The following is a 27662-nucleotide window of genomic DNA, read 5'->3' on the forward strand; positions in this document are numbered from 1 at the left end:
CACTTTCTACCACTATTACCATTCTTCAGAATTTGTCCATTTTTAGCTTAATACTTTGGTAAACACCACTTCTAACTCTACTTCTAACATGTCTAGCAGGTACTAGAGATCTGTGAAAAATTGTCTCTTCACTGTCTCTGGAAGTGCTTCTCGTAGGACAGTACCTGATTCTATCTCTCTCTGAGCACTGCACTGATTTAAGATAGTGTTTTTAACACATTAACACATTTTTCTGCAACAATCATTACCAATTGTTTTGCACACAAATTTAAAACAGTCTCAGAAACATTTACAATACCTGTAAAGACAACATAACATCACTATAACTACTACTCAAGAGCCCTTGAAACTCTAGAAAGAGAAATAACGAGAAGTTGCTGAAGGCTCATGGTATTCAACCTCACTTTGTGCCTCAGCCAACATATGTCCTGCTGCAGTTATGTCATCTAACTGCCTAATTGCAAGTTGTATTCACAGCTCCAGCCTATGTTCACTTATATTCGTCCTCTCATTATTCACTATGCAGCTAACTATTTCCATGCAAAAGTTGGGCACAGTATCACTACTGGGAATATTTGTTCATTTTAAATGTATCAAAATCTGAGTTGTATACCCATGACATTTACTTAAAATTTTTATCTTACCTTTGCCTCGGAGCATGATATCTATGAGACTTCTGTGATGACAGATGATGGTAAAGCCTTTGTCTACTGAGGGAAAAACAGCCATTCACTATTACTTACTGGTGCCCACAGACTTTCATTGAACACAGTCAGATTCTGCACACAATTCTTCAGAACTTCTCACACTGTTTCCACCATCTTAACCTCAAACTTCTTATGATCACAAGTGAACAATAGTATCAATCTCTACTTTCGTATTCTAAGCCTCTGATCTACGGTCTTACACTCTAACTGCTCGTTATTTAACTCTGCATATTGATGTTTCACGTCATTATTTATCAGTACCTCTTTCCCTGGGGCAATACACATAAATATATGCCTCATTCTGTCCCCTTCTGATGGTAATGGTAGTGTTTTGTAGAGGTTATACACATCATTCTCTATTAGTGGGACATTTAACACGTAACTTGTAACCATTTGTCAGTACTGTTCTCAAATTCTAGAATGTGTCAGCTTAATTGCTTCATTCCATGCATGGTAATTTCTTCATTTTTTGCTATGGAGCTTACCATTTGATTGAAACTAGTCAAGGGTGCTTCAACTATTGTCACTTGCTCTGTAGTAAGTTGTAGCAGTTGCTTCTGTTCCTTAGAAGAGGAATACCTAGCTTTGTCTTAAAGTACATGGCATCATTTTCATCTAGTGTTCCTAACAAAGTCTTACTGACCTCGCCCACAAAGTTTAAGATTCCTAATTTCTTTATGCATAATTAATGCCTTGCGAACTGTCCTTTTAGCCCCTGTGTCTTTTCAATTTTTCCTGCTTTAAAGTGATACATATGTTCTGCACTTCTGTGCACTGCTGCACTTGTAGTACATGATTCCAACTAGAAAAACTCCTTCAGCCTGCAGGCATGAACTGTGAGGTGTTTATTTCATTTCAGACAGATTACAACATTAGGCCCCTTGTTTGTACCACCATGTATGGACCTCACCATTGTGTATCTAACTTACATGATCTGCCAACCGAGCAAGGTGGTGCAATGGGCAGCACACTGAACTCGCATTTGGGAGGATGGCGGTTCAATCCCATGTCCGGCCATCCTGATTTAGGTTTTCTGTGATTTCCCTAAATCGCTTCAGGCAAATGCCAGGATGGTTCCTTTTAAAGGGCACAGCTGACTTCCTTCCCTAATCCGATGAGACTGGTGACCTCACAGTTTGGTCTCCTCCCCTAAATCAACCCAATCCATGATCCACCTCGTTGTACACTCCCATCAAACAACAGAACCTTACCTCCACAGTAAAACTCCTTTCGATTCTGAGCCCTATCACCGTATTCCTTATTTTTTATTTTACATGTGCATTCTGTGTTCTTGCACATTGTTGCATTTCTTGCATGCCCTTCCGTAGCTCTACCACATAATCATCACAATTATACCTCACTCCAGCCAGATCTTTATGTAGTGCAGTATGACCCTGCTTTTATGTTCCCAGAATTAACATTTTCGTGCCGTTTATGACATTTTTTATCATTCCCGTCAAATTTCCTATGTCCACATTGTTAATTTGTGCCTCCTTTTGCATCAAAATATTTATAATTTTCCCACGATTTACGCATTACAAAAAAGTGTTTGTGGAGAAAAAAATGATGCTGGCATGATGTTGGCCATCTAGTAGTGTTTATAAATACTACGTGGTTAAGTTTCTTTAGACCAGAGCATTATACTTAGTGGATTTGAACCAGTAAACGTGTAATAGTTGCAACAATTCGTGCCGTGTCTCCCGCCGCTACCAAGCTCTACTTGGCATTGTGGCTGATGGAAGTAACTAGGTTCATTTGAATAAATATACACTCCTGGAAATGGAAAAAAAGAACACATTGACACCGGTGTGTCAGACCCACCATACTTGCTCCGGACACTGCGAGAGGGCTGTACAAGCAATGATCACACGCACGGCACAGCAGACACACCAGGAACCGCGGTGTTGGCCGTCGAATGGCGCTAGCTGCGCAGCATTTGTGCACCGCCGCCGTCAGTGTCAGCCAGTTTGCCGTGGCATACGGAGCTCCATCGCAGTCTTTAACACTGGTAGCATGCCGCGACAGCGTGGACATGAACCATATGTGCAGTTGACGTACTTTGAGCGAGGGCATATATTGGGCATGCGGGAGGCCGGGTGGACGTACCGCCGAATTGCTCAACACGTGGGGCGTGAGGTCTCCACAGTACATCGATGTTGTCGCCAGTGGTCGGCGGAAGGTGCACGTGCCCGTCGACCTGGGACCGGACCGCAGCGACGCACGGATGCACGCCAAGACCGTAGGATCCTACGCAGTGCTGTAGGGGACCGCACCGCCACTTCCCAGCAAATTAGGGACACTGTTGCTCCTGGGGAATCGGCGAGGACCATTCGTAACCGTCTCCATGAAGCTGGGCTACGGTCCCGCACACCGTTAGGCCGTCTTCCGCTCACGCCCCAACATCGTGCAGCCCGCCTCCAGTGGTGTCGTGACAGGCGTGAATGGAGGGACGAATGGAGACGTGTCGTCTTCAGCGATGAGAGTTGCTTCTGCCTTGGTGCCAATGATGGTCGTATGCGTGTTTGGCGCCGTACAGGTGAGTGCCACAATCAGGACTGCATACGACCGAGGCACACAGGGCCAACACCCGGCATCATGGTGTGGGGAGCGATCTCCTACACTGGCCGTACACCACTGGTGATCATCGAGGGGACACTGAATAGTGCACGGTACATCCAAACCGTCATCGAACCCATCGTTCTACCATTCCTAGACCGGCAAGAGAACTTGCTGTTCCAACAGGACAATGCACGTCCGCATGTATCCCGTGCCACCCAACGTGCTCTAGAAGGTGTAAGTCAACTACCCTGGCCAGCAAGATCTCCGGATCTGTCCCCCATTGAGCATGTTTGGGACTGGATGAAGCGTCGTCTCACGCGGTCTGCACGTCCAGCACGAACGCTGGTCCAACTGAGGCGCCAGGTGGAAATGGCATGGCAAGCCGTTCCACAGGACTACATCCAGCATCTCTACGATCGTCTCCATGGGAGAATAGCAGCCTGCATTGCTGCGAAAGGTGGATATACACTGTACTAGTGCCGACATTGTGCATGCTCTGTTGCCTGTGTCTATGTGCCTATGGTTCTGTCAGTGTGATCATGTGATGTATCTGACCCCAGGAACGTGTCAATAAAGTTTCCCCTTCCTGGGACAATGAATTCACGGTGTTCTTATTTCAATTTCCAGGAGTGTATTATGAGCAATCACAACAGTCGTTTCCAAACTGTCTCTACTGCACAAACGCATTTTCGTAATTGTTGTGATCATCGTGTCACCTTTGTCGAATCATATTTAACAATTTTCAGCATCTGGCCACTTGTAGCACTAGTTGACACCCTCATTCACTTTTGCATTGCTCTAATGATTTTACTTTTTAGTATAAACACAGTCCGGGTTATGCAAGTTTTTCATGCTGAGCAAAATGTGTTTCGAGAATTTATTCCCTTTGTCAAGTGCAGTATTTAAGTATGTATTTTTTTACGATGTTACAAAAACAGTGTAAGTGATAATTTGTGAGTGAGTTGTTTTCTACATAACTGAGGAGGCACAGAACCTGATAACCTCAAAAAGGAGACTACAGGAGAGACACAAAACAACAACAACAAAAATGTGTGTGAAATCTTATGGGACTTAACTGCTAAGGTGCAAAACAACACATATAAATTCAACACAAAATATATATCTGCATATTTGCCCTTGACAACAAGAAAAAATTCTCGAAACATGCCCTGCTAAGTGTAAAAAAATATGTAACTAGTGCAGTATTTCAGTATTTAAATAAAGGATGACAGCTGCAGGCTTTGAAAAACATCGATTATGATGTATGAAACTGAGTTAAATGTTCCTATTTCCCGGACAGTCATCAGTTCCAGTAACATCAGCAGTTTTTATTCAATAATAAACCTTTATTAGATAATAAACAAGTCCCTGACAAGTCTTTTGATGCCTGTTATGTACATACATCACACATAAAGTGCGAAAATGCAAGGGAGTATCCTATACACAACTTTTACAGCTTAAAACATTATTTCCCACATTTTACATTTTCCTGCATTTTACACCATTTTTTTTGAGGCCCCTTGATAAGTGTAAAAGTGGGGTTTCACTGTATTCCTGAAATGTTGCATGTTCTTCCATACAACAATTCATGTGATATATAACCTGTTGCACTATTTGGTGTTGTATTATACAAAAAAACTGCAAATGGAATCCAACTGTCCCAGTTTGTCTGTGCTCTATTTACATAGTGTCGCAACATCTCCATTAATGTTTTATGCAACCTATCTAATGCTCCATTAGCTTGAGGATAGTAACTTGTCTGTATCTTCTCGATACAAGGCAGTTTACATACTCTTTTCTTAGTCTCATTCATGAAATAATTTCCCTTATCACTTAACAATACTGACAGTATTCCATACCTCAGTATAATGTCCTCAACTAGCACCCTCACTACTGTACTGGCATCTTGCCTTCTCCTGCTTCCATGAACTTCATCAGTGCTTCCTGTAATGTAGGATATACTTGTTCCCTTATCCGTCTGGTTTAATGGACCTACTACATCAAAGTCACACCTTTCGAAAACATGCTCAGTTTTTTTTGTGATCTATAGAGGCATCTTTATGTGTTTCCAAGTGAGCTTATTCTTTTGACAACTTTCACGTTACTGGATATATTCTTCCACATCTTTCTCCACACTGTTCCGTACTCAGTACTTCTTTATTCGCCCATAGGTTCTTCCTATTCCTTGGTGTCATCCAGTGAGAGAGACATGGAACTGTTTTCATACCGCAGTTTTTAAGTCACACTTATTTCTTCTGTCTTTCCTGACTCAGCTGTCTCTTGTTTCTGAATATACTTTTCTATCATGCAGTTTTCACTTTCCTGAATAATATATTTTACTGTTCTAGGATCAGCTGTTTTCGTGTTGCATCTCCTTGCCACTTGCTCATGTGTGCAACCAGTCCCACTGTTGTTGCCTGCCTTGGGTCCCTAACCCATGCCACAGCTTTCGTTTCCACTGTTTCTTGACATAGGCTACTGTCACCTTCCCATCACACACCAGCTGCCCCTATCTCTTTCTCTCATGAGAGGGTGTTGGGGACTTGATTTTGTTTGCCACTCTTGTACAGGATCTGATAGTCATATCCTCCAGCTTTTACCTAAATTTCATCTATCCTGATAACAGATTGGGTATACAACCTACCCATATTAGGCAGGAACTTTCTCCCAAATAAACACAGTCTAAAATATTTCACTGCCCAACAAATAGACAACATCTTCCTCTCAATCATACTGTACCCTCTTTCTGCCTTGTTCAGCATCCTTAACATGTATGTGACAGGTAAGTTGCTTTCTATTTTTCCATGACTTAAAACTGTTCAAATACTTCACTGGCTAACATCTGTGGTAATTCTGAAGTCCTTTTCAAAGTCTGGGTACTGTAGTATAAGCAGACTGATCAGCTTCTCTTTTAAATGCTGAAAAGTGTTTTCTTGCTCCACAACCCAGGTGTAAGGCACTTCTTTCTCTAATAATTCATGTAGCGACTTTGCAATTTTTCTGAAGTTGCTTATAGAATGTCGGCAATATCCCACACAGTGGATACTCCTTTATCACCTTGACCTTCTGTGGATCTGGTCTCAAGCCCTAGGCCAATAAAATATGACCCATGTACCACACTTACTTTCGTAAAAGCTGACACTTGTCGACTTGTTGCTTTAAACTACAGAGTGTAAGCCTTTTGAATACCTCATTCAGCTGCACATTATGTTCCTTTAAGAAGGAGCCAAACATTACCATGTCACACATATAGATCGACAATTTGTCACCTTGTAGCCCCGTCAAAGCCAAGTTCATTAACTTGTGAAATGTACTATGAGCTGTTTTAAGACCCATGGGCATTCGTTTGCACTTGTAATGTCCATATGGCATACTGAAATCCTGTTCGTCTAATAAGACTTGATAATAGCCCTTCAATAAGTCGAGGGTTGAGAAGTACTTTGGCTTCCATAGACCATCAAGAATTTTGTCTATTCTTAACAATAGATACACTGAATTTAGGCAGATCTCATTAAGTCTCCTATAGTCTGTGACTATTTGCCAGTTTTGCTTCCCACTGGCATCCATCTTTTTCAGAATTAAGATCAAGGAAAAATTCCTACCACTTTTACTTGGTACTATAATGTCATCCTCTAACATCTTTTCTATTTCCTGCTGGAGCACTTTTATTGCTTTCAGTATTCTGTAGGGTCTCGAACATATCACCCTACCTTCTGCTTCATGTAGCAATTTAATGTCATGCCTGATACTATTGTTGTTAAGATAATATCTTTCCAGGCAAGTGGGAAACATCACTATATATTGTGCATAGTTCTATGATTTCTGCTTTCTCTTCAGCATTCAAATGACTCATGCAGATGTTCTCCTTTAGTACACTTATTCTTGATTGCATCTGTGGCTTATTTTTACTGACACAGTTCACACTGAACAATTACCACAACCATGTCCACTCCAGAACTGCTTCTGCTACCACCCGTGGGCAGTCTACTGACTCACTTTCTCTGTAGTGTTCAGCACATTCGTCAGGCTTTCTCCTGATTCTAATTTTACTAATTTCTCAAGTAAATACATGCTCTTGGTGATATCCTGTTTCATTTATTTGACACACCCATTTCTCCTGGAGTCTTATTGTTATTGTTGAAACAATCTGTTTGCACTTTTTTGCTTCTCTCTGGCATCACCTGTTGCTTGCCTCTGTTGCATACCTATAGTTAACGAGTTTCTGTCACTATTTGCTCTTGTCTTTCCACATGTTTCTCACTTTGTGCTTAAGAGACTCACTTTGTGCTTAAGTGTATCTCCCAAGAGCCTTGCATTTTCTTTGAATGTACTATGCAGAGTTCACCCTTTAACTCTGTCTTCATTTCCATCCATGCCTTTCACTCTGTGTCTGAGGTTTCTCTGAAAGAGCCTTCCCTTTCTTGTAACTGCATAACTGTTTATAAATTATCAGCAAGAATGTGAGCTCTGCACAGTGCAGATTGCTATTAGAAGTTAGAAACTTGCTAATACGGTTATGCAGCTACAAGAAAGAGAACGCTCTTTCAGAGAAACCTCAGATACAGAGTGAAAGACATGTACAGAAATGAAGAGAGAGTCACAGTGTGAACTCTGCAGTTGAAATATCACACACACACACACACACACACACACACACACACACCCAAACAAGTATTAAATAACACATAATTATTATTCAATTCTCTCTATGAAGCATGAGTAAGTATACAGTCCTTATTTTGTATGCCTATATTTGCAGTCGCATGGATACAATATAGTGTCTTTGCATATTGTGATACATCACTTACCACTAGTATAAAAACTGTCTCCAGTGATAATGCATAGTTCTGAATTAATTTATTTCGTGTTTCTTCAGGCATCTCGGGAAGTTCCTTCCTTAGTTGTTCCACATTTACCAGTTCACGACTGTCAACATTCTCTGGCAGAGGCTTATCATCTATCAACAGCCAGAGAGGTGGTAAATTGGGTTCAGGCATATAACGATAATCCTGCATACAAAAAAGAGAAAAATTAAATAATACCTGTGCACAAGGGCAGCAACAACATTTCCAATGAGTTATAAGAATGTGAACCTCCTGGAAGAAAAGTAATAAACGATGTTTAATTCACATTAGGGCCTATGTAGAATTGAAACGGTGGACATTAAAATTTGAATCTACATTTGTACTGTGCATTACATTCAGATAGTGAATAGGTTAGGCAACTTTCTGCACTCTATTAAAAGATCATGAATTCCTCTAATTTATTATCTACAGCACACTGGAAGTCAAGTATGTCTGTAACTTTATCTTTAATGAAGTAAATGGTTGGAATACCAACATACGTTGCATTAGAAAATCCCATTTACTTATTGATGCTGACTAGTTATGGACTTGCATCCATTATCAAACCATCCTATTGGAACAGAATTATAACAGTTGGTATAATAGTAAAAACAGTACAGCAGGAGTGTGACAACAGTTCATGTTGCAAAATTATACAAACAAGGTTACACACCATCTTTTTAAACGATGGAATATAGCACTGTACGAATGCGTGGAATAACCACAGCAAACAGTCCAAATGGTAATGCAGATACTTCAGCATACAGCAGACAAGATGTAATGAGCAATGGGAAGATAACTAGTGCTGAAGATCACTAGCAGCTACAAAGTAATAGTGCCATATGCCACTAGTGGCAATGTGCGCATGAGAGAAAATGTTTATTATCTAATAAAAGTCCTAATACTGTAATAATATCATTACAAATTATGTGATAATTGTAATATACTGAAACCACCAACAAGGCAAGCAATCCATGCTCAGTCAAAATAATAACAGACTGCATAAGATATAGCACCACATGTGGCATAATTTGCAAGTATATACTCATGTTACACCATAAATCACCAATAGGCAAAACGGATATTCAAAGTATGTACTATGATAAATGAACATTACAAAATAACAAACTGCTTGAAAAAATAGCACCACATGGAGCATAGTTTGAAGTATGTATCCAAGTTACACTACAAAATGCTCAAAGGTGAAACACATTTCAAATTTATGATAAAATAAACAATGAGAAATAATAAAATATATAATTGTCTCCATGTGTTTATACAGGCTTATGATGTCATCAATGGCATGACATGCAGTACGATAACATTTGTAAGATTTACATCCACCACATTTCTCATCATTGCACAATTTTTTTAATGAAATAAAATAGTAAAAATTATTAGCCTACTAGTAATCAATAGAGGCTACTATAATTGTGATCTTGTCACTGTGGTGGCCAGGGGAGATGTGACAATTCATCCTTGTGCTCACAAAACCAGTCTTACGTGATACAATTGGAGTGAACAGGAGCCCTATTGTCTTGGAACACAGCATCACCACTGAGAAACAAATATTGTACCATGGGGTGGACCTAATCAACCAAAACTGGTCACATAATCGCTGGCAGCAATGTGAACTTGCTTAATAACCATGGTACCCATGGAATACTACGATAAGGCTGCCCAATCATCACCAAATACCCACCATGTTTCACTCATGGGATGTAACCTAGGCCAGAAATTGAAAACAGTGTGAAACAAGACTCATCCAACCAAATAACTTCCTCACATACTCCGAAGTTCAGGTTTTATGGCTTCAAAACAATGTTTTCCTGATACAGGCATCTGCATCACTGATGAGTGGTTTTGAAATTCCAGCTTGTCTGCAATTTCCTGCTTATAAAACCTTCTTCATATTTTTTGGTGCTGACAGGGTTTATGAGAGTGAAATTCAGTTCTGCAGTGAATTTTGCAGCTGACATCTTCATATTTTTGTCACAATCCTCTTCAATGACTGTCTGTCATGATCATTCAGACACATACTTTTGTCCACTTTGTGAGTTAGCAGGTGATGCAGACTTACCTATGTTTGTTTATTTGTCCATTTTAGTACATTGTTTATACATGTGATATAGGACAATGGTAAACCTAGTTAATTTACAATGCAGTAGTCATTTTGACTATATTGTTGACATAATCAAAATGCATAATAATGTAGGTTAATGTACAACATTGCTTCTACATACGATAATAGCAGTTATTAAGTGAGCTGACATGATAAGCACAACGTAAATTATATTATGAATTGACAATTAGTACAATTTGGTAAATGAGGTTTACTTATTACGATGTTGCCTAAATCCAGACAAACTCTGCTAGATGGAGCAGATAAGCCATTATTAGCATCTCACTAGACAGTGAATTAACATAACTTAGTTCCAGTAAGATGAATGTACAGGAATTATGGGCAAAGTAAGCAAACTGTACATTGTGGTCTGGAGAGTAATGTGCCTAGTAAGTGTATAAAGGATGTAAAAAACCCACCTTGATTTAATACCGAAATTTGGCACATAATGAGGAAACAGAGGTTGTTCTGCTCTCGATTCAAAAGGGAATTCATAAATGATGACAAGCTAAGGTTAGTTGAGATGCAGCTGCGAAAACATTCATGCGCAAAGCATACCATCATCAGATCTTAGCAAAGGATTTGGCAGAAAATCTGAGAAAATTCTTGTTGTACGTAAAATCGCTAAGCAGGCCTAAGGCTTCCATTCAGTCCCTTGTTGACCAGTCTGGTGTAGCAGTTGAAGATAGCAAAACAAAAGATGAAGTTTTAGATTTCACATTCAAGAAATCACACACAGGAGAATCGTACCAACATACCGTCATTTGACCACCAGGCAGACTCCCGTATGGACGACAATGTAGTAAGCATACCTGGCATAAAGAAATAACTGAAAGATTTGTAAGCAAGTAAATCCCAGTTCAATTTTACAAAGAGTACTCCATGGCATTCGCCCCTTACCTACCTTGTCTATTGTGAATCTCTCAACCAGTGCTAAGTCCTAAGCGACTGGAAAAAAAGCACAGGTGACTCCAGTATATAACAAAGATAAAAAAACAGACCCACTAAATTACAGACCAATATCCTTAACTTCTGTTTGCTGCAGAATCCTTGAACATACTCTCAGTTCAAATACAATATACTTTCTTGAGAATGAGAAGCTTATGTACACAAATCACCATGGTTTTAGGAAACATCACTCATGCGAAACTCAGCTTGCTCTTTTCTCACATGATGTATTGAGAACTATGAATGACAGGCAACAGATAGATTCCATAATCCTAGATTTCTGGAAAGCATTGGCATGGTGTCCCATTGCAGGTTCTTAACAAAGGTATGAGCAAATGGAATAAGTTCACAGATATGTGAGGGGCTCAAAGACTTCTTTAATAATAGAACCCAGTCTCAACTGCAAGTGTTCATCAGAGATAAGGGTATAATCAGGAGTGCCCCAGGGGAGTGTGATAGGACTGCTGTCATTCTCTATATACATGAATGGTTTAACTGAAAGGCTAGGCAGCAATCTTCGGTTGTTTGCTGATGATGCTGTGTTGTATGGTAAGGTATCAAAGTTGGGTGGCTGTAGGAAGATACAAGACGACTTAGACAAAATTTCCAGTTGGTGTCATGAATAGCAGCTGGCCCTAAATGTGAAAAAATATAAGTTAATGCAGATGCGTAGGAAGATCAAACCCATATTGTTCAAATACAGCATTATTAGTATCCTGCTTGATCCAGTCAAGTTGTTTAAATGTCTGGGCACAATGTTGCAAAGTGATATGGGGTGCAACAATCATGGGAGACCTGTGGCAGGGAAGGCGAATGGTCAACTTTGATTTATTGGGAGAATTCTTGGAAAGAGTGGGTCATCTGTAAAGGAGACCACATATAGGGCATTGGTGTGACTTATTCTTAAATATTGCTCGAGTTTTGGGATCCATACCAGGTTGTATTGAAGGAAGACTTCGAAGCAATTCAGAGGTGGGCTGCTAGATTTGTTACCAGCACATTCGAAACAGCACTAAGTGTTATGGAGATGATTTGGGAACTCAAATGGGAATCCCTGAAGGGAAACCGGTGTTCTTTTCAAGAAATACTATTGAGAAAATTTAGAGAACTGGCATTTGAAGCTGACTGCCAAACAATTCTACTGCCGTCAATACACATTGCGTGTAAGGACCACGAAGATAAGAAATGAGAAATTAGGGCTCATACAGAAGCATACAGATAGTCATTTTTCCCTTGCTCCATTTGCAGGTGGAAAAGAAAGGACTCAGGGTACCCACCACAATGCACCGTATGGTGGCTTGTGGATTATCTATGTGGATGTAGATGTACTGAATGTTAGAATAAATGTTGCAATCTTTTCAGTCTTTTCCAATGTGCCATTGACTCTCCCCATATAGTTCTGCACTTGCATGACATCCATATTTTCCCATTCGTTTCATTACTCCTCATGGTACATCTCTATTATATCAAAGCTGGTAACCACATCTTTACAGAAATTAAGGGTCTTATGCAATCCTTCCACAACAGAGTGGTCACCTAAGACCTATCATCCCAGTAGCTTAGATAGCTGGTACGATGTGACAGGTGCAATTAGAAGTGTTCCATTATGAAGTTGTTTAACACTTTTTAAGAACCCAGCAAAGCCCTCCAAAACCTTGTAAATATACACTGATCAGCCAGAACATTATGAACACCAACCTACTATCAATATAAATCCGTCCAGGCAACAGCAGTGTCACCTGGCAAGAAATGACTGCTAGTCAGACACATGCACAGTGCATTTAGTGAGCGTGCTGTCCATGTATAAATGAGGAAGGCATACAATCTATCCAAGTTTGACTGAGGGCATATTGTGATGGCCTGGAGGCTCAGCACGGTCATTTTGGAAACTGCAAGACTTTTCAGTTCTTTGAGGAATGCTGTGGTGAGTGTCATCAGCACATAGTAAAACCAAGGTGAAACCTGTCCAAACATCATGGGGTTAGGTGGCCACCTGTCATTACAGATATCAGATATTGTAGGCTGGGCAGACTGGTGACTGGTAACACAGGCCAGGTGGTGAACTGTGGTGGAACTACTATCAGACTTTAATGCTGGGCAGAGTGCAAGTGAGTGTGAACACTCAGTGCACCAAACATTCCTAATGATGGGCCTCTGCAGCCAATGACCCATGCTTGTGCTAATGTTAACACCACGACGTCTGCAATTATGACTGAACTTGCGACATGACCAATGACACCAGATATTGGTGCAGTGGCAAGGCATTCCATGCTCTTATGAATCCAGATACTTTCCTTCATCATGGCAATGGAAGGGTACAAATCTGTCATCTTCTAAGGGAACAGCTCCTTGACACCTGTAATGCAGGACAGAGACAAGTTGGCGGCAGTTTTATTATGCTCTGGGGAACATTTGCATTCAGCACCCATGAGTCCAGTGGAGCTCATGCAAGGCACCATGATGGCCAAGGAGTATCGTACAGTGGTTGCAGACCATGTACACCCCCTCATGTCAATCATGTTTCTCGATGGCAGTGGCATTTTTCAACAAGATAATGCACCATATCACAAGGCTAGGAGTCTGATGGAGTTGTTCGAGGTACACAGTGGTGTGTTCCAATCGATATGCTAGCCCTCCAACTCACCACATCTGAACCCAATCAATTACATATGGAATGTGAATGAACGTGGTATCAGAGTTCATAGTCCCCTCTCCCCTTGATTTACAGGAATTAGGTGACTTATGTGTGCAGATGTGGTACCAAGTCCCCCCCAGTGACCTATCAAGGCCTCATTGCTCCCATGTTATGATGCATCACTTCTGTTATTCATGCCAAATGTGGACATACCGGCTATTAGGTAGATAGTCATAATATTCTGGCTGATCAGTGTAGAAAGGGAGACCTTGTCAATGGTTCATTCTGCTGTCTTGATCACAATGAAAGTGTTATGGCATACTAGTGCCCTGTTATTATAATTCTGATACATTTTCTCAGGCAGACTGACTATATTTGCTGGGTGGGTGTAGGTACTACCTGATGGTACACTCATCCCATCACAAGTAGATGTGAATTGAGGTCACTCCGTAGGGATCCCACGCACTGTTAGAGAAACAAATGTCAAGTCAGACAGAGCCCCGGATGCCTGAACAAGCCTTATACAACTGGAGGCAGCAGGTGTCCCACAGGTTGCCCTCTAGAGACTGATTTACCTCAACAGCCATTCACCTCATCAGCACTTAGCACACATTGAGGTTGAGAGGTTTTTATAGAGGACTTCCCTCGCAGTCCAGTTAGTGACGTCAATGTCCCCATTCCCTGAAACACACACAGTGTTTCAGTGCTACACATAACAATGGTCTCTGAAGTACACCAAGAGTTCATGGTCGAAGAGGTCTGGTGGCAATGACCAGCCCAGATTCAAGGAATCCAGGGTTGCTGTACCTGCACCCAACCATTGCCAGTAGAACTCTCTATGAAAAAACACAGCCTTCTCTGCCCTAAGTTGTGGGACATTCTTTGTCATGTCCATCTGCTGAGGTCTGTCCAGCTTGGGTGACCCAGCCAGTAGCTATGTCACTGCCGGCATAACCCTCAGTATCACTGAGCAAGCAAAACGTCCTGCCAGCTCTAATGGTGCCTACAGTAAGGCGATGTCTCCCAGGACGGTGAGTGTAGAGTCCCAAGATCTCTTAAGAGGCTTCTGCTACATACTTCATAATCATAATATTTTTATTGCATAATTTATGCAATAAACAAATTGCTAAATCTTTGTTATCATAATATCCCCACTGCAAACCTGTGTACAGCAAACAAATTTTACCCATAGCTACTTTGCTCCACAAGATTATGCCTTAGGCTGATACTGAGTGAAGGCATGCAAAGCTCATAGCAAGCTAGGTGCTCTGTCTGTAGGTCAACACAAGGAGAAAGTCTTCTAAGGACAAAGCACATATACCTGAGCATTTCAGTCCACTCACCAATGCACTGGCACTATATCAATTTGTTACCATCTGGAAGCCTAAGAATTCCACACATAAAGTTTCATTCAGAGTGTGCCAATTGATCTTTACTCCTGGTACCAGCAAGTCATTTTATTTGTTTGGAATATCACAATATAAGTATTAATAGTGGAAGGAGTGAACGTAACAACTCACCATATAGTTGAAGCATTGAGTCACTGACAGGCAAATAGACAAGAACAAAACATTGCTAAAGTGTCAGACAAAAGCAAAGGGTTTTATTGACAGACTGAAGCAAAGAAGGAATATTTATGGTTTAACATCCCATCACCTATGACCCACAAGGTCATTTAGAGACAGATCGTGAAGACCAGGATAGGGAAGGGTAGAGAACAGAATTGGCTGTGCCCTTTACAAGGGAACTAACACAGCATTTGCCTGGAGCAATTCAGGGAAATCACAGAAAACCTGGATTTGAGTGGCTGGGCAGGGATTTGAACCATCATTTACCTAAAGGTGTGTCCAGTGTGCTATCTACTGCTGCATTCTATGAAGGAATAACAATCAACAAGCTGTCTGTCTGTATGAATGGCCACCGACAAACTGTGGCCAAAAAACAATTGGACCACCCTGTTGCTGAACACGCTGCCAAACACGATATCCCTTATCTCAATGACTGCTTCACAGCCTGTGCCATATGGATCCTTCCCACCAACACCAGCTTTTCTGAACTGCGCAGGTGGGAACTTTCCTACGTTCCCGTAACCCTCCTGCCCTCAACCTTCGTTAGTCACTGTCCTCACCCATCCAGCCCCTTCCATGTTCTCATTCCAGCACTACGCACCCATCATTTCACCACCACACCCAGTCTTTTTATTTCTCTCCTTTCCACTACTTACCCCCTTCCCCCTCTGCACCTTCTCTCCCGCCCTCCATCTAAACTGCAACACTTGACTGTCCACCACTCCCACCATACTATCCCTCCCCCTCTCTGCCCCAGCCTCCTCTTTACCCCCACACAGTTGCCACTCCCATCATGCCGCTGCTCACAATGTGGTTTCAGTTCTCTGAGACTGCAGAGGTGTGTGCAAGTTACGTTTGCGTGAGTGTGTGTGCGCATGTGTGTGTGTACTGCTGACAAAGGCCTTTATGGCCAAAAGCTACAATTGTGTGAATCTCTTTGTTGTGCCTATCGCGACTCAGCAGCTCCGCTATATGAAGAGTAGTAACTTTCCTTCTCTGGTATTGATACATTGCATCCTGGATTTTCCATTGTTTGATTCACAAACATAAAAGTAGCATTAAATGGGTGAATATAACATATGGAGACCCACAAGATCATTAACCCGAATAAATAAGCTTTCAGTGACTTTTGCTGGTGATTCTAAATGTTTGTTGATGACACAAAATACTGATCAAGGTCCCAACTCATCCCTACCAGATGCAGCTTACGTGGTAGTAGACCAGGCTGTAAATGGTTTACAGCTCACAGTTTGAATCTTAACCCCACAAGGACTCACATTTATGTGATTTCAAACAAGCAAAAAAGGCCTCTATTTATTATTTACTTATTTAATTTTTCCATGTGATCTGATATTACAGTGTGTGCTACCCAGATGTGAGACAAGACATGTTAATACACTCCTGGAAATGGAAAAAAGAACACATTGACACCGGTGTGTCAGACCCACCATACTTGCTCCGGACACTGCGAGAGGGCTGTACAAGCAATGATCACACGCACGGCACAGCAGACACACCAGGAACCGCGGTGTTGGCCGTCGAATGGCGCTAGCTGCGCAGCATTTGTGCACCGCCGCCGTCAGTGTCAGCCAGTTTGCCGTGGCATACGGAGCTCCATGGCAGTCTTTAACACTGGTAGCATGCCGCGACAGCGTGGACGTGAACCGTATGTGCAGTTGACAGACTTTGAGCGAGGGCATACAGTGGACATGCGGGAGGCCGGGTGGACGTACCGCCGAATTGCTCAACATGTGGGGCGTGAGGTCTCCACAGTACATCGATGTTGTCGCCAGTGGTCGGCGGAAGGTGCACGTGCCCATCGACCTGGGACCGGACCGCAGCGACGCACGGATGCACGCCAAGACCGTAGGATCCTACGCAGTGCCGTAGGGGACCGCACCGCCACTTCCCAGCAAATTAGGGACACTGTTGCTCCTGGGGTATCGGCGAGGACCATTCGCAACCGTCTCCATGAAGCTGGGCTACGGTCCCGCACACCGTTAGGCCGTCTTCCGCTCACGCCCCAACATCGTGCAACCCGCCTCCAGTGGTGTCGCGACAGGCGTGAATGGAGGGACGAATGGAGACGTGTCGTCTTCAGCGATGAGAGTCGCTTCTGCCTTGGTGCCAATGATGGTCGTATGCGTGTTTGGCACCGTGCAGGTGAGCGCCACAATCAGGACTGCATACGACCGAGGCACACAGGGCCAACACCCGGCATCATGGTGTGGGGAGTGATCTCCTACACTGGCCGTACACCACTGGTGATCATCGAGGGGACACTGAATAGTGCACGGTACATCCAAACCGTCATCGAACCCATCGTTCTACCATTCCTAGACCGGCAAGGGAACTTGCTGTTCCAACAGGACAATGCACGTCCGCGTGTATCCCGTGCCACCCAACGTGCTCTAGAAGGTGTAAGTCAACTACCCTGGCCAGCAAGATCTCCGGATCTGTCCCCCATTGAGCATGTTTGGGACTGGATGAAGCGTCGTCTCACGCGGTCTGCACGTCCAGCACGAACGCTGGTCCAACTGAGGCGCCAGGTGGAAATGGCATGGCAAGCCGTTCCACAGGACTACATCCAGCATCTCTACGATCGTCTCCATGGGAGAATAGCAGCCTGCATTGCTGCGAAAGGTGGATATACACTGTACTAGTGCCGACATTGTGCATGCTCTGTTGCCTGTGTCTATGTGCCTGTGGTTCTGTCAGTGTGATCATGTGATGTATCTGACCCCAGGAATGTGTCAATAAAGTTTCCCCCTCCTGGGACAATGAATTCACGGTGTTCTTATTTCAATTTCCAGGAGTCTATTTACAATGGACAGATTATGGTCTACAATACACTGCAACAAATTTAAATAAGCTTTGCATTGCTGAATAGTTTATGTGTTAACTTAAACATAATCAGCACATTTACTGTTATAGGTATTTGTTTTTAGAGAGTAGAAACAGTGGCACAGCAAATAAACTTATCAGAATACCATCATCAGATATAGAAGTTAACCCTGTGTAAAATTCCTTGGGGTCCAGTTGCACAATAAGTTAAATTGAATCAACACAAAGAAAAACTAATTAAGTAACTCACTTCAGGATGTTTTGGCCTTATAATTTATAATTTCTTATTGTTATAAGAGAAGGAAACATTCCACAAAGGAAAAATATACCTAAAAACAAAGATGATGTGACTTACCAAATGAAAGTGCTGGCAGGTCGACAGACACACAAACGAACACAAACATACACACAAAATTCTAGCTTTCGCAACCAACGGTTGCCTCATCAGGAAAGAGGGAAGGAGAGGGAAAGACGAAAGGATTTGGGTTTTAAGGGAGAGGGTAAGGAGTCATTCCAATCCCGGGAGCGGAAAGACTTACCTTAGGGGGAAAAAAGGACAGGTATATACTCGCACACACACACATATCCATCCGCATATACACAGACACAAGCAAACATTTGTAAAGGCAAAGAGTTTGGGCAGAGATGTCAGTCGAGGCGGAAGTATAGAGGCAAAGATGATGTTGAAAGACAGGTGAGGTATGAGCGGCGGCAAATTGAAATTAGAAATTAGCGGAGATTGAGGCCTGGCGGATAGCGAGAAGAGAGGATATGTTGAAGGGCAAGTTCCCATCTCTGGAGTTCTGACAGGTTGGTGTTAGTGGGAAGTATCCAGATAACCCGGATGGTGTAACACTGCGCCAAGATGTGCTGGTCGTGCACCAAGGCATGTTTAGCCACAGGGTGATCCTCATTACCAACAAACACTGTCTGCCTGTGTCCATTCATGCGAATGGACAGTTTGTTGCTGGTCACTCCCACATAGAATGCATCACAGTGTAGGCAGGTCAGTTGGTAGATCACGTGGGTGCTTTCACACGTGGCTCTGCCTTTGATTGTGTACACCTTCCGGGTTACAGGACTGGAGTAGGTGGTGGTGGGAGGGTGCATGGGACAGGTTTTACACCGGGGGCGGTTACAAGGGTAGGAGCCAGAGGGTAGGGAAGGTGGCTTGGGGATTTCATAGGGATGAACTAAGAGGTTTTCTCAGGCTTGTCTGACATTTGGCATAACCCCCAAAGGCCTCACACTTAAAGTTCCCATCTCTGGCTGCAACCCTTCTTTCCATCAGTCCCTATACCAGTTCCAAACTGAACAATCCATTGCCCTCACCCACCTAATTCACCTACACATCAACTCCGCCAATGAACACACCCGTCAACTCCTATCCTTAATAAAAGTCCTCAATCTTTCCTCTCCCACATCCACACCGGCTATTCAGAGCATCCTCCCACAGGCCAACCGCCAATTAGAACACCATGCCACCCTTCACCTCAAAAAACTATCCAATCTCCTGGTTTCCCACCTCCGGAAAGGCAACTCACTCACCCTTCACAACCTTTCCAGCAAACCTCAACCACCTCTCATTGCACACAAACCCAGTCTCTCCCATCTACTCAATCTCCCACTTCCAGCTCCACTCCCTCCAAAACCTCAAAATTCTGATCAAAACAATCTGGCACCACAACACCCTAATTCAGTAGTTAACCTTTCCTCCAAACCTCTCTCCCAATCCGAAACCTCTGTCCTATCGAAAGGCCTCACCTTCAGCCCCACTCCCAGATTCAACCAAACAGCCCTCGTAAAAGATTTACTGTCCTACACTCGTACTCTCTGCTGGAAGTATCACTTTGCCACGAAGAAAAATGATCCTAATCCTACCCCTAATGATCCAACTCCCCAAGACACTATCCAAATTGAACCCTGCCTGGAACAGTTCCGTCCTCCGTCACAGCGGGACCCACCTCCTCTTCCTCAATACACCCTCTCCAAACCTTCCAGGAATTTCTGACTTCCAGCCTTGCCTCTCAATCCTTCTTAAAAAACCTTAATCCTACTCCCAACATCACCACTGCTGAAGCCCAGGCTATCCGTGATCTGAAGGCTGACCGGTCCATCGTCATTCTTCCGGCGGACAAGGGTTCCACGACCATGGTACTTGATCGTCGGGAGTATGTGGCTGAGGGACTGCGTCAGCTTTCAGACAACACCACATACAAAGTTTGCCAAGGTAATCCCATTCCTGATGTCCAGGCAGAGCTTCAAGGAATCCTCAGAACCTTAGGCCCCCTACAAAACCTTTCACCTGACTCCATCAACCTCCTGACCCCACCGACACCCCGCACCCCTACCTTCTACCTTCTTCCTAAAATTCACAAACCCAATCATCCCGGCCGCCCCATTGTAGCTGGTTACCAAGCCCCCACAGAACGTATCTCTGCCTACATAGATCAACACCTTCAACCCATTACATGCAGCCTCCCATCCTTCATCAAAGACACCAACCACTTTCTCGAACGCCTGGAATCCTTACCCAATCCGTTACCCCCAGAAACCATCCTTGTAACCATTGATGCCACTTCCTTATACACAAATATCCCGCACGTCCAGGGCCTCGCTGCGATGGAGCACTTCCTTTCACGCCGATCACCTGCCACCCTACCTAAAACCTCTTTCCTCATTACCTTAGCCAGCTTCATCCTGACCCACAACTTCTTCACTTTTGAAAACCAGACATACCAACAATTAAAGGGAACAGCCATGGGTACCAGGATGGCCCCCTCGTACGCCAACCTATTCATGGGTCGCTTAGAGGAAGCCTTCTTGGTTACCCAGGCCTGCCAACCCAAAGTTTGGTACAGATTTATTGATGACATCTTCATGATCTGGACTCACAGTGAAGAAGAACTCCAGAATTTCCTCTCCAACCTCAACTCCTTTGGTTCCATCAGATTCACCTGGTCCTACTCCAAATCCCATGCCACTTTCCTTGATGTTGACCTTCACCTGTCCAATGGCCAGCTTCACACGTCCGTCCACATCAAACCCACCAACAAGCAACAGTACCTCCATTACGACAGCTGCCACCCATTCCACATCAAACGGTCCCTTCCCTACAGCCTAGGTCTTCGTGGCAAATGAATCTGTTCCAGTCCGGAATCCCTGAAGCTTTACACCAACAACCTGACAACAGCTTTCGCATCCCGCAACTACCCTCCCGACCTGGTACAGAAGCAAATAACCAGAGCCACTTCCTCATCCTCTCAAACCCAGAACCTCCCACAGAAGAACCACAAAAGTGCCCCACTTGTGACAGGATACTTTCCGGGACTGGATCAGATTCTGAATGTGGCTCTCCAGCAGGGATACGACTTCCTCAAATCCTGCCCTGAAATGAGATCCATCCTTCATGAAATCCTCCCCACTCCACCAAGAGTGTCTTTCCGCCGTCCACCTAACCTTCGTAACCTCTTAGTTCATCCCTATGAAATCCCCAAGCCACCTTCCCTACCCTCTGGCTCCTACCCTTGTAACCGCCCCCGGTGTAAAACCTGTCCCATGCACCCTCCCACCACCACCTACTCCAGTCCTGTAACCCGGAAGGTGTACACAATCAAAGGCAGAGCCACGTGTGAAAGCACCCACGTGATCTACCAACTGACCTGCCTACACTGTGATGCATTCTATGTGGGAATGACCAGCAACAAACTGTCCATTCGCATGAATGGACACAGGCAGACAGTGTTTGTTGGTAATGAGGATCACCCTGTGGCTAAACATGCCTTGGTGCACGACCAGCACATCTTGGCGCAGTGTTACACCGTCCGGGTTATCTGGATACTTCCCACTAACACCAACCTGTCAGAACTCCGGAGATGGGAACTTGCCCTTCAACATATCCTCTCTTCTCGCTATCCGCCAGGCCTCAATCTCCGCTAATTTCTAATTTCAATTTGCCGCCACTCATACCTCATCTGTCTTTCAACATCATCTTTGCCTCTATACTTCCACCTCGACTGACATCTCTGCCCAAACTCTTTGCCTTTACAAATGTTTGCTTGTGTCTGTGTATATGCGGATGGATATGTGTGTGTGTGCGAGTATATACCTGTCCTTTTTTCCCCCTAAGGTAAGTCTTTCCACTCCCGGGATTGGAATGACTCCTTACCCTCTCCCTTAAAACCCAAATCCTTTCGTCTTTCCCTCTCCTTCCCTCTTTCCTGATGAGGCAACCGTTGGTTGCGAAAGCTAGAATTTTGTGTGTATGTTTGTGTTCGTTTGTGTGTCTGTCGACCTGCCAGCACTTTCATTTGGTAAGTCACATCATCTTTGTTTTTAGGTATATAATTTCTTATTGTGTTGACATAAAGACAAGTTTTGAATATTCTGCACATATTTACTCTTACTTAAAGTAAATGAGGTGTTTATTCAGAAGATGTGAGCAGTAATATTATTCTGTACATCTTGCAGGAACCTTTTTAAGGATCTTAAGAGTACTTATGCTCACTTTCCAATAAATATACTCCTTAGTTTTTGTTGTTGTTGATAATATAAATCAGTTTAAGGTGAACTGTGATCTATGCAGTTGCAATACAAGATACAAAAATAATTTTTATGTAGACATCACTCCTCATCTAGCTTTCAGAGTGGAGTTATGTACTCCGGTGTAAAGCTGCTGTCTAACAGAAAGCAATACATCTGGAATCTCTACCGGTTAAAAAAAGAAATAAAACCATATCTCATAAGCACTCTTTCAACACATTATCTGAATATCTTGATTCATGGCTTGAAAAGTTCTGTTATGTACATGACAAATAGCAGTGTTTGTTGTAAAGCTATGTGATAAGTAGTGATGTACTGTCAACAAGACCCACTATCTCACTATTTAACAATGTGTGCAACTATTTTCTTCAAAAATAATGTTATCCTGTAAAAATTAAGCACTTAACAGGAGATAAACAGCAGCTATGTAGTAAAACTGAAGTGGAAGACGCTCTTTTCAAAGCAGCAGCTTCCTTACTAACTTACTTGATTAAATTTAGCTTTTTTCTAAATCTAAATTTAAATTTAAATAGCATTAAGCATTGTAGTGATAATTTATTGTTAGTAAGGTTTACAGATCAGGTTTCTATGATTTCTTTGTCTTATGTTAATGTACAGGGTAGTTATATTTAAACTTTTGCTGCTTGATAGGGACCCTCATGAAAAATGTGTGACCTTAGGACAATGAAAATTCATGGAAACATTTGTAAGGACAAGCAGAAGAGAAATAAAAAATAAGCAATTGAAAGAAACACATTATTATTTCCACATGAGAGTGTAACATTTGTTAACTGCATACCATGTTTATGTTACAGATTACAAATGTTGCTCAATGCGATGACTATCTCCATCTGCAACAGCCTGGATACCGTTTCACAATTGTACACAGCATTTTTCAAATGGTGAGCCATGGATTGTTCAGCTGTCATTACACAGCTCATGTAGTGTTTGAAGATCACACATTGTGTTCACCATTTTCAGCTATGGTAACAAGAACTTCTTTGACAATTTGTGACACAATTATCCTTCGGCCTCTCCCAGGAGCAATTCCCAAATCACCTGTTAATTTGAACTTCCAAATCATGTTCTTCAACCCAGGTGCAGAAAGAGGGGCTCTTCATATTTCTTTAATGTGTTGATACTCATGAATAGCAATAGCATTACTGCTTTTGTTTTGACAAAACAGCTTCACAAGTAAAGCTCTGCTCACCTTGTCCAGACCCATGACGACAGTCTGCAAGTGTAATGCACACTGATGCTTATGTTTCAACCTTACATCGCCATGCCAGTACCAAGCCCTAAAAGGAAGTCATGACAATTTAACTCCTAACATCACACAGCCTGCAGCTGACAGATTGAACATCATTCCTAAAAAGTTGGGTACAGTATGTAGTTTTCTGCCTACACTGCCTCAAGTAGCAAAAGTTTAATTATAATCACCCTGTACACCCTGATGTGTTCCACATCTCTGAAGGTCCTTCCTCTTGATGTTATCTACGGAACATGATGACTATATGGATTTATGCAGCATTCTTGTTCTCAAGTTGTTTCACATTTTTGTTGTGCCACAAGCATCTATGTTTTGGCTCAATAACTCTAGAAATATTGTACCTTATCTGTTTTTATCATCAAGTACCCTGTTGCGCAATTAATTTATTCATTCTCCCTAGAAATTCTACGAACACTTAAAGGACTCAAATTTTATGACAACGTATGCTTTAATGGGTTTAAAGATGAAACAGAAACAAGTCATGAGTGTTTGAAACAAAAGAGAAACATCAAATCAGCTGAAAAGAGAAATGAAAATATTACTATAGATTTTGTGAATCAGAATGAGGAGCCAGACTCGATTCCATGTGACAAAGTTGATGGCAGAAGAAAACACAAATTATGAATTGGCCGTTTGCTGGACTGGAAACAAAATACTAGCAATGCTTCCGGAATGAATACAACTACATACAAGTCCAACTCCAGCTACGGGTATCTCCAGTGACAGCTACAAAATTCAAGGCATACAAATAAAATTTTCACACCTTTGTCATTTCCTAAACCAGCTTTCTATTAAAAGTCTTATAATGGCCTGACTTTACAGCCAGTAAGTGGTAGCACAACTGATGAAGTAGTGTGAAGTATATACACACTACTATTAAATATTATGAACAATAAGAATACATAACAAAGATTTAATATGATTACATCCTCCAATGATTCCTTTTGCTTTCTTTAATTTCTTTCAAATTCTCGTAAGAGGAAAATGAACTTTGTTAACAGTAGGAAAACAATGGCTGATTGATATTATAAGGGGAGTCAAATGAAAATAAGACTGTCAGAAAAAAGAAAGTAAACTGTTTATTATTTTGAAAGTAATTGCTATAACTGTTACATTTAGCCTGCTGTGAGACAAAATGGTCAATGCCTTCATGAAAAAATGTTTCTGATTGCCTGCAGAAACAACATTGTACCCAAGCAAACAACTTCACCTGAAGCAAATCAACACCCACAAACATCTTTCTTCAGGGCCCCAAAAATATGGAAATCACATGGGGAGAGATTGAGACTGTGTGGAGGATGTGTAGGCCTTCACAGCAAAACTTCTGCAATGTAGTCAAAACAATTTGCCAACAAAATGCCTGCCCACTAGCTGCCAACAGTGTTTCATGTACAATGCAGAAGATTGCTGGGAAGCCCTTACACACTCTCCACACAGTCCCAATCTCTCCCCATGTGATTTCCATATTTTCAGAGGCCATCAGTTTGCTTCAGACGAAGAGATGCATGCCTGTGTATTATCCTGGTTCTGTAGGCAACTGCAAACATTTTCCCAAGAAAGCAGTGATTATTTTGTATCACAATGGGAGAAATGTATTCACAGTAGTGGTGACTACTTTTGAAATAATAAACAGTTTACTTACTTTTTTCCACATGTCTCATTTTCATTTGCGAAGCCCTTATAATAATCAGTAGATAGTAAGAAAAATGTGTCACCATATTATTACAACAACATATTTATTCATTCAGATTAAAAAAAATTTTAAAAATATGACAAATCCTCTTCTTTCATAATGCTACCCTCATCAGTAACTAAAACAAAATATTTCTCACTAATTGTGGTACAATTTTTCCTTCTACGGAAAATGATGTAATACAAGAGAATTTGCAAGCAAATTACATCTTCTTTCTCTTGCTTCTTTTTTCTGAGCCTTTGTTCCACTTCTATGCAAGGTCAGCAAGATTGTGAAATGGATTTGGTATGATTAATTTTAAGGGTGGCCAGATGTCCTTCCTGTTGCTACTGCATTACCCAAGAAGGGAATATGTGCATCACAACTATCTGCATACAGTGTTATCCATGTGAAAGAGTGTGAATGTTTTCTAAATGTTTATGAATTATGTGAGGTGGAACTTGGGTACCAGCCAATATTCACCTAGTTGGATGGGGGAAACCATCTAAAAACCATATTCAGAATGGCCGGCACACCGGTCCTCATTGTAAATTCCCCAAAGGGATTTGATCCAGGGCCGGCACACCTGTCCAAGTCCTGGCAGTGGTGTGCTAACAAATGCGGCTACTTGTGCAGGTCTGCAAGCAACTGACATAAAAATTAACAATATTAACAGTTACAAACCATTTAAAATGTATATAATTTGGTAGGAAAAACCCTGACTCTGATTATATCAGCATTTTTCAATGCCAGATATGATAAGATCCTTATGAAATGAAGAGGTACCTGTACTTGCTCCTTGTCCCTCATTGACACAGTCTGTTTACTTTCTGCATCCCATGCACGTGTTTCATTCACAATTGTGTGCCCATTTTCCAATTCTCTTCTCTGACGATCTATTTCATATTTAATTGCATTGGCCACAGCTCTAACACTTCCAATGTTTTTAATTTCAGTACGAACACCCAATGGTTCACCACTTTGATGCAGAGACACATTTGCATCAACTCGTAAGGCACCCTCTGTTAGAGAATGAAGCTTTTTATTACACAGTTATTTCAACCATATGCAAATATTTATATCAGAAATGCAAGAGGATCATTTACGTATGGGTGGTTAGAACATGAGCAAACAAATAAAGGCTCAGAAAAGATGTGTAAAAGTACAAAGCAAGGTCAAATGAAACACACAAGGATCATATTAACAATAAAAACATACAATGGACATTAACACCAAAGATTCAAATTCCACAGTTACTTCAAATTCCTGTCTGGAAAGTGCCTTAATTTGAGATTCTGAGAGAAGCTGCTAGATGCAGATGAGTGAAATTTAATGTGTTTTTGTAGTTCCTGCACATGTGTACTTGTTTATGTTTCCACATAAAACTTGTGGCAATTAGAAATTTTTGAAGGGTATTATTAGTCGAAGCATTTGCCTTAGAACCAAGGGAAACCACCTCAAATTTTATCAGAGCTGGGGGACTGGAGCTATTTTGAATTTTTTTCTGGGTCACATTATGTCTCAGATAAAAATACAAATACCTAGTGTGTATAACTGTATGCATAAGAAAGTTATGTCAATGATTTGTCCAATATGAGTAGTGTCTTTAATGTCAACAAAATGCATTCTTCAGTGGTGATGATGATGAGGATGATAATGTGTTGGTGTGAACATTTGACAGCGAAATCTTCAGTGCATGATTCATTCAGACTCATTCAGTGTCATATCTCGAGCTAATGTGTATTTGATGTGATTAAATTTACTATAAAAGTATAATTCACCTTGAAAAAAAAAAACTGTAAAATTACAAAGAGGCCATATAGTAAGCAAGAACTTACCTTCAAGAACACACATAAAAGTAGAAAAAACTATCCAAGCTTTTGGACTGTTAGTTTCTTCCTCAGGTATGAAAGAGGGATAGATTGGAGAGGGTTAGACAGGAGTAACATGT

General features: G+C 42.0%; 1 protein-coding gene across 1 annotated transcript in view; it reads right to left on the minus strand.

Annotated features, from left to right (window-relative positions):
- Window positions 1-27662, minus strand: part of LOC126188156 (glutamyl-tRNA(Gln) amidotransferase subunit B, mitochondrial) — a 130460-nt gene that overhangs the window by 19356 nt on the left and 83442 nt on the right. The window contains exons 6-7 of the mRNA XM_049929667.1: window positions 26498-26733; window positions 8075-8275 (exon numbers count right to left, since the gene is read on the minus strand). Coding sequence (XP_049785624.1) covers window positions 8075-8275; window positions 26498-26733 — 437 coding nt within the window. The remainder of the gene's footprint in view (window positions 1-8074; window positions 8276-26497; window positions 26734-27662) is intronic.

Source organism: Schistocerca cancellata, chromosome 5 (assembly GCF_023864275.1).
Source record: "Schistocerca cancellata isolate TAMUIC-IGC-003103 chromosome 5, iqSchCanc2.1, whole genome shotgun sequence".
Lineage (NCBI taxonomy): Eukaryota > Metazoa > Arthropoda > Insecta > Orthoptera > Acrididae > Schistocerca > Schistocerca cancellata.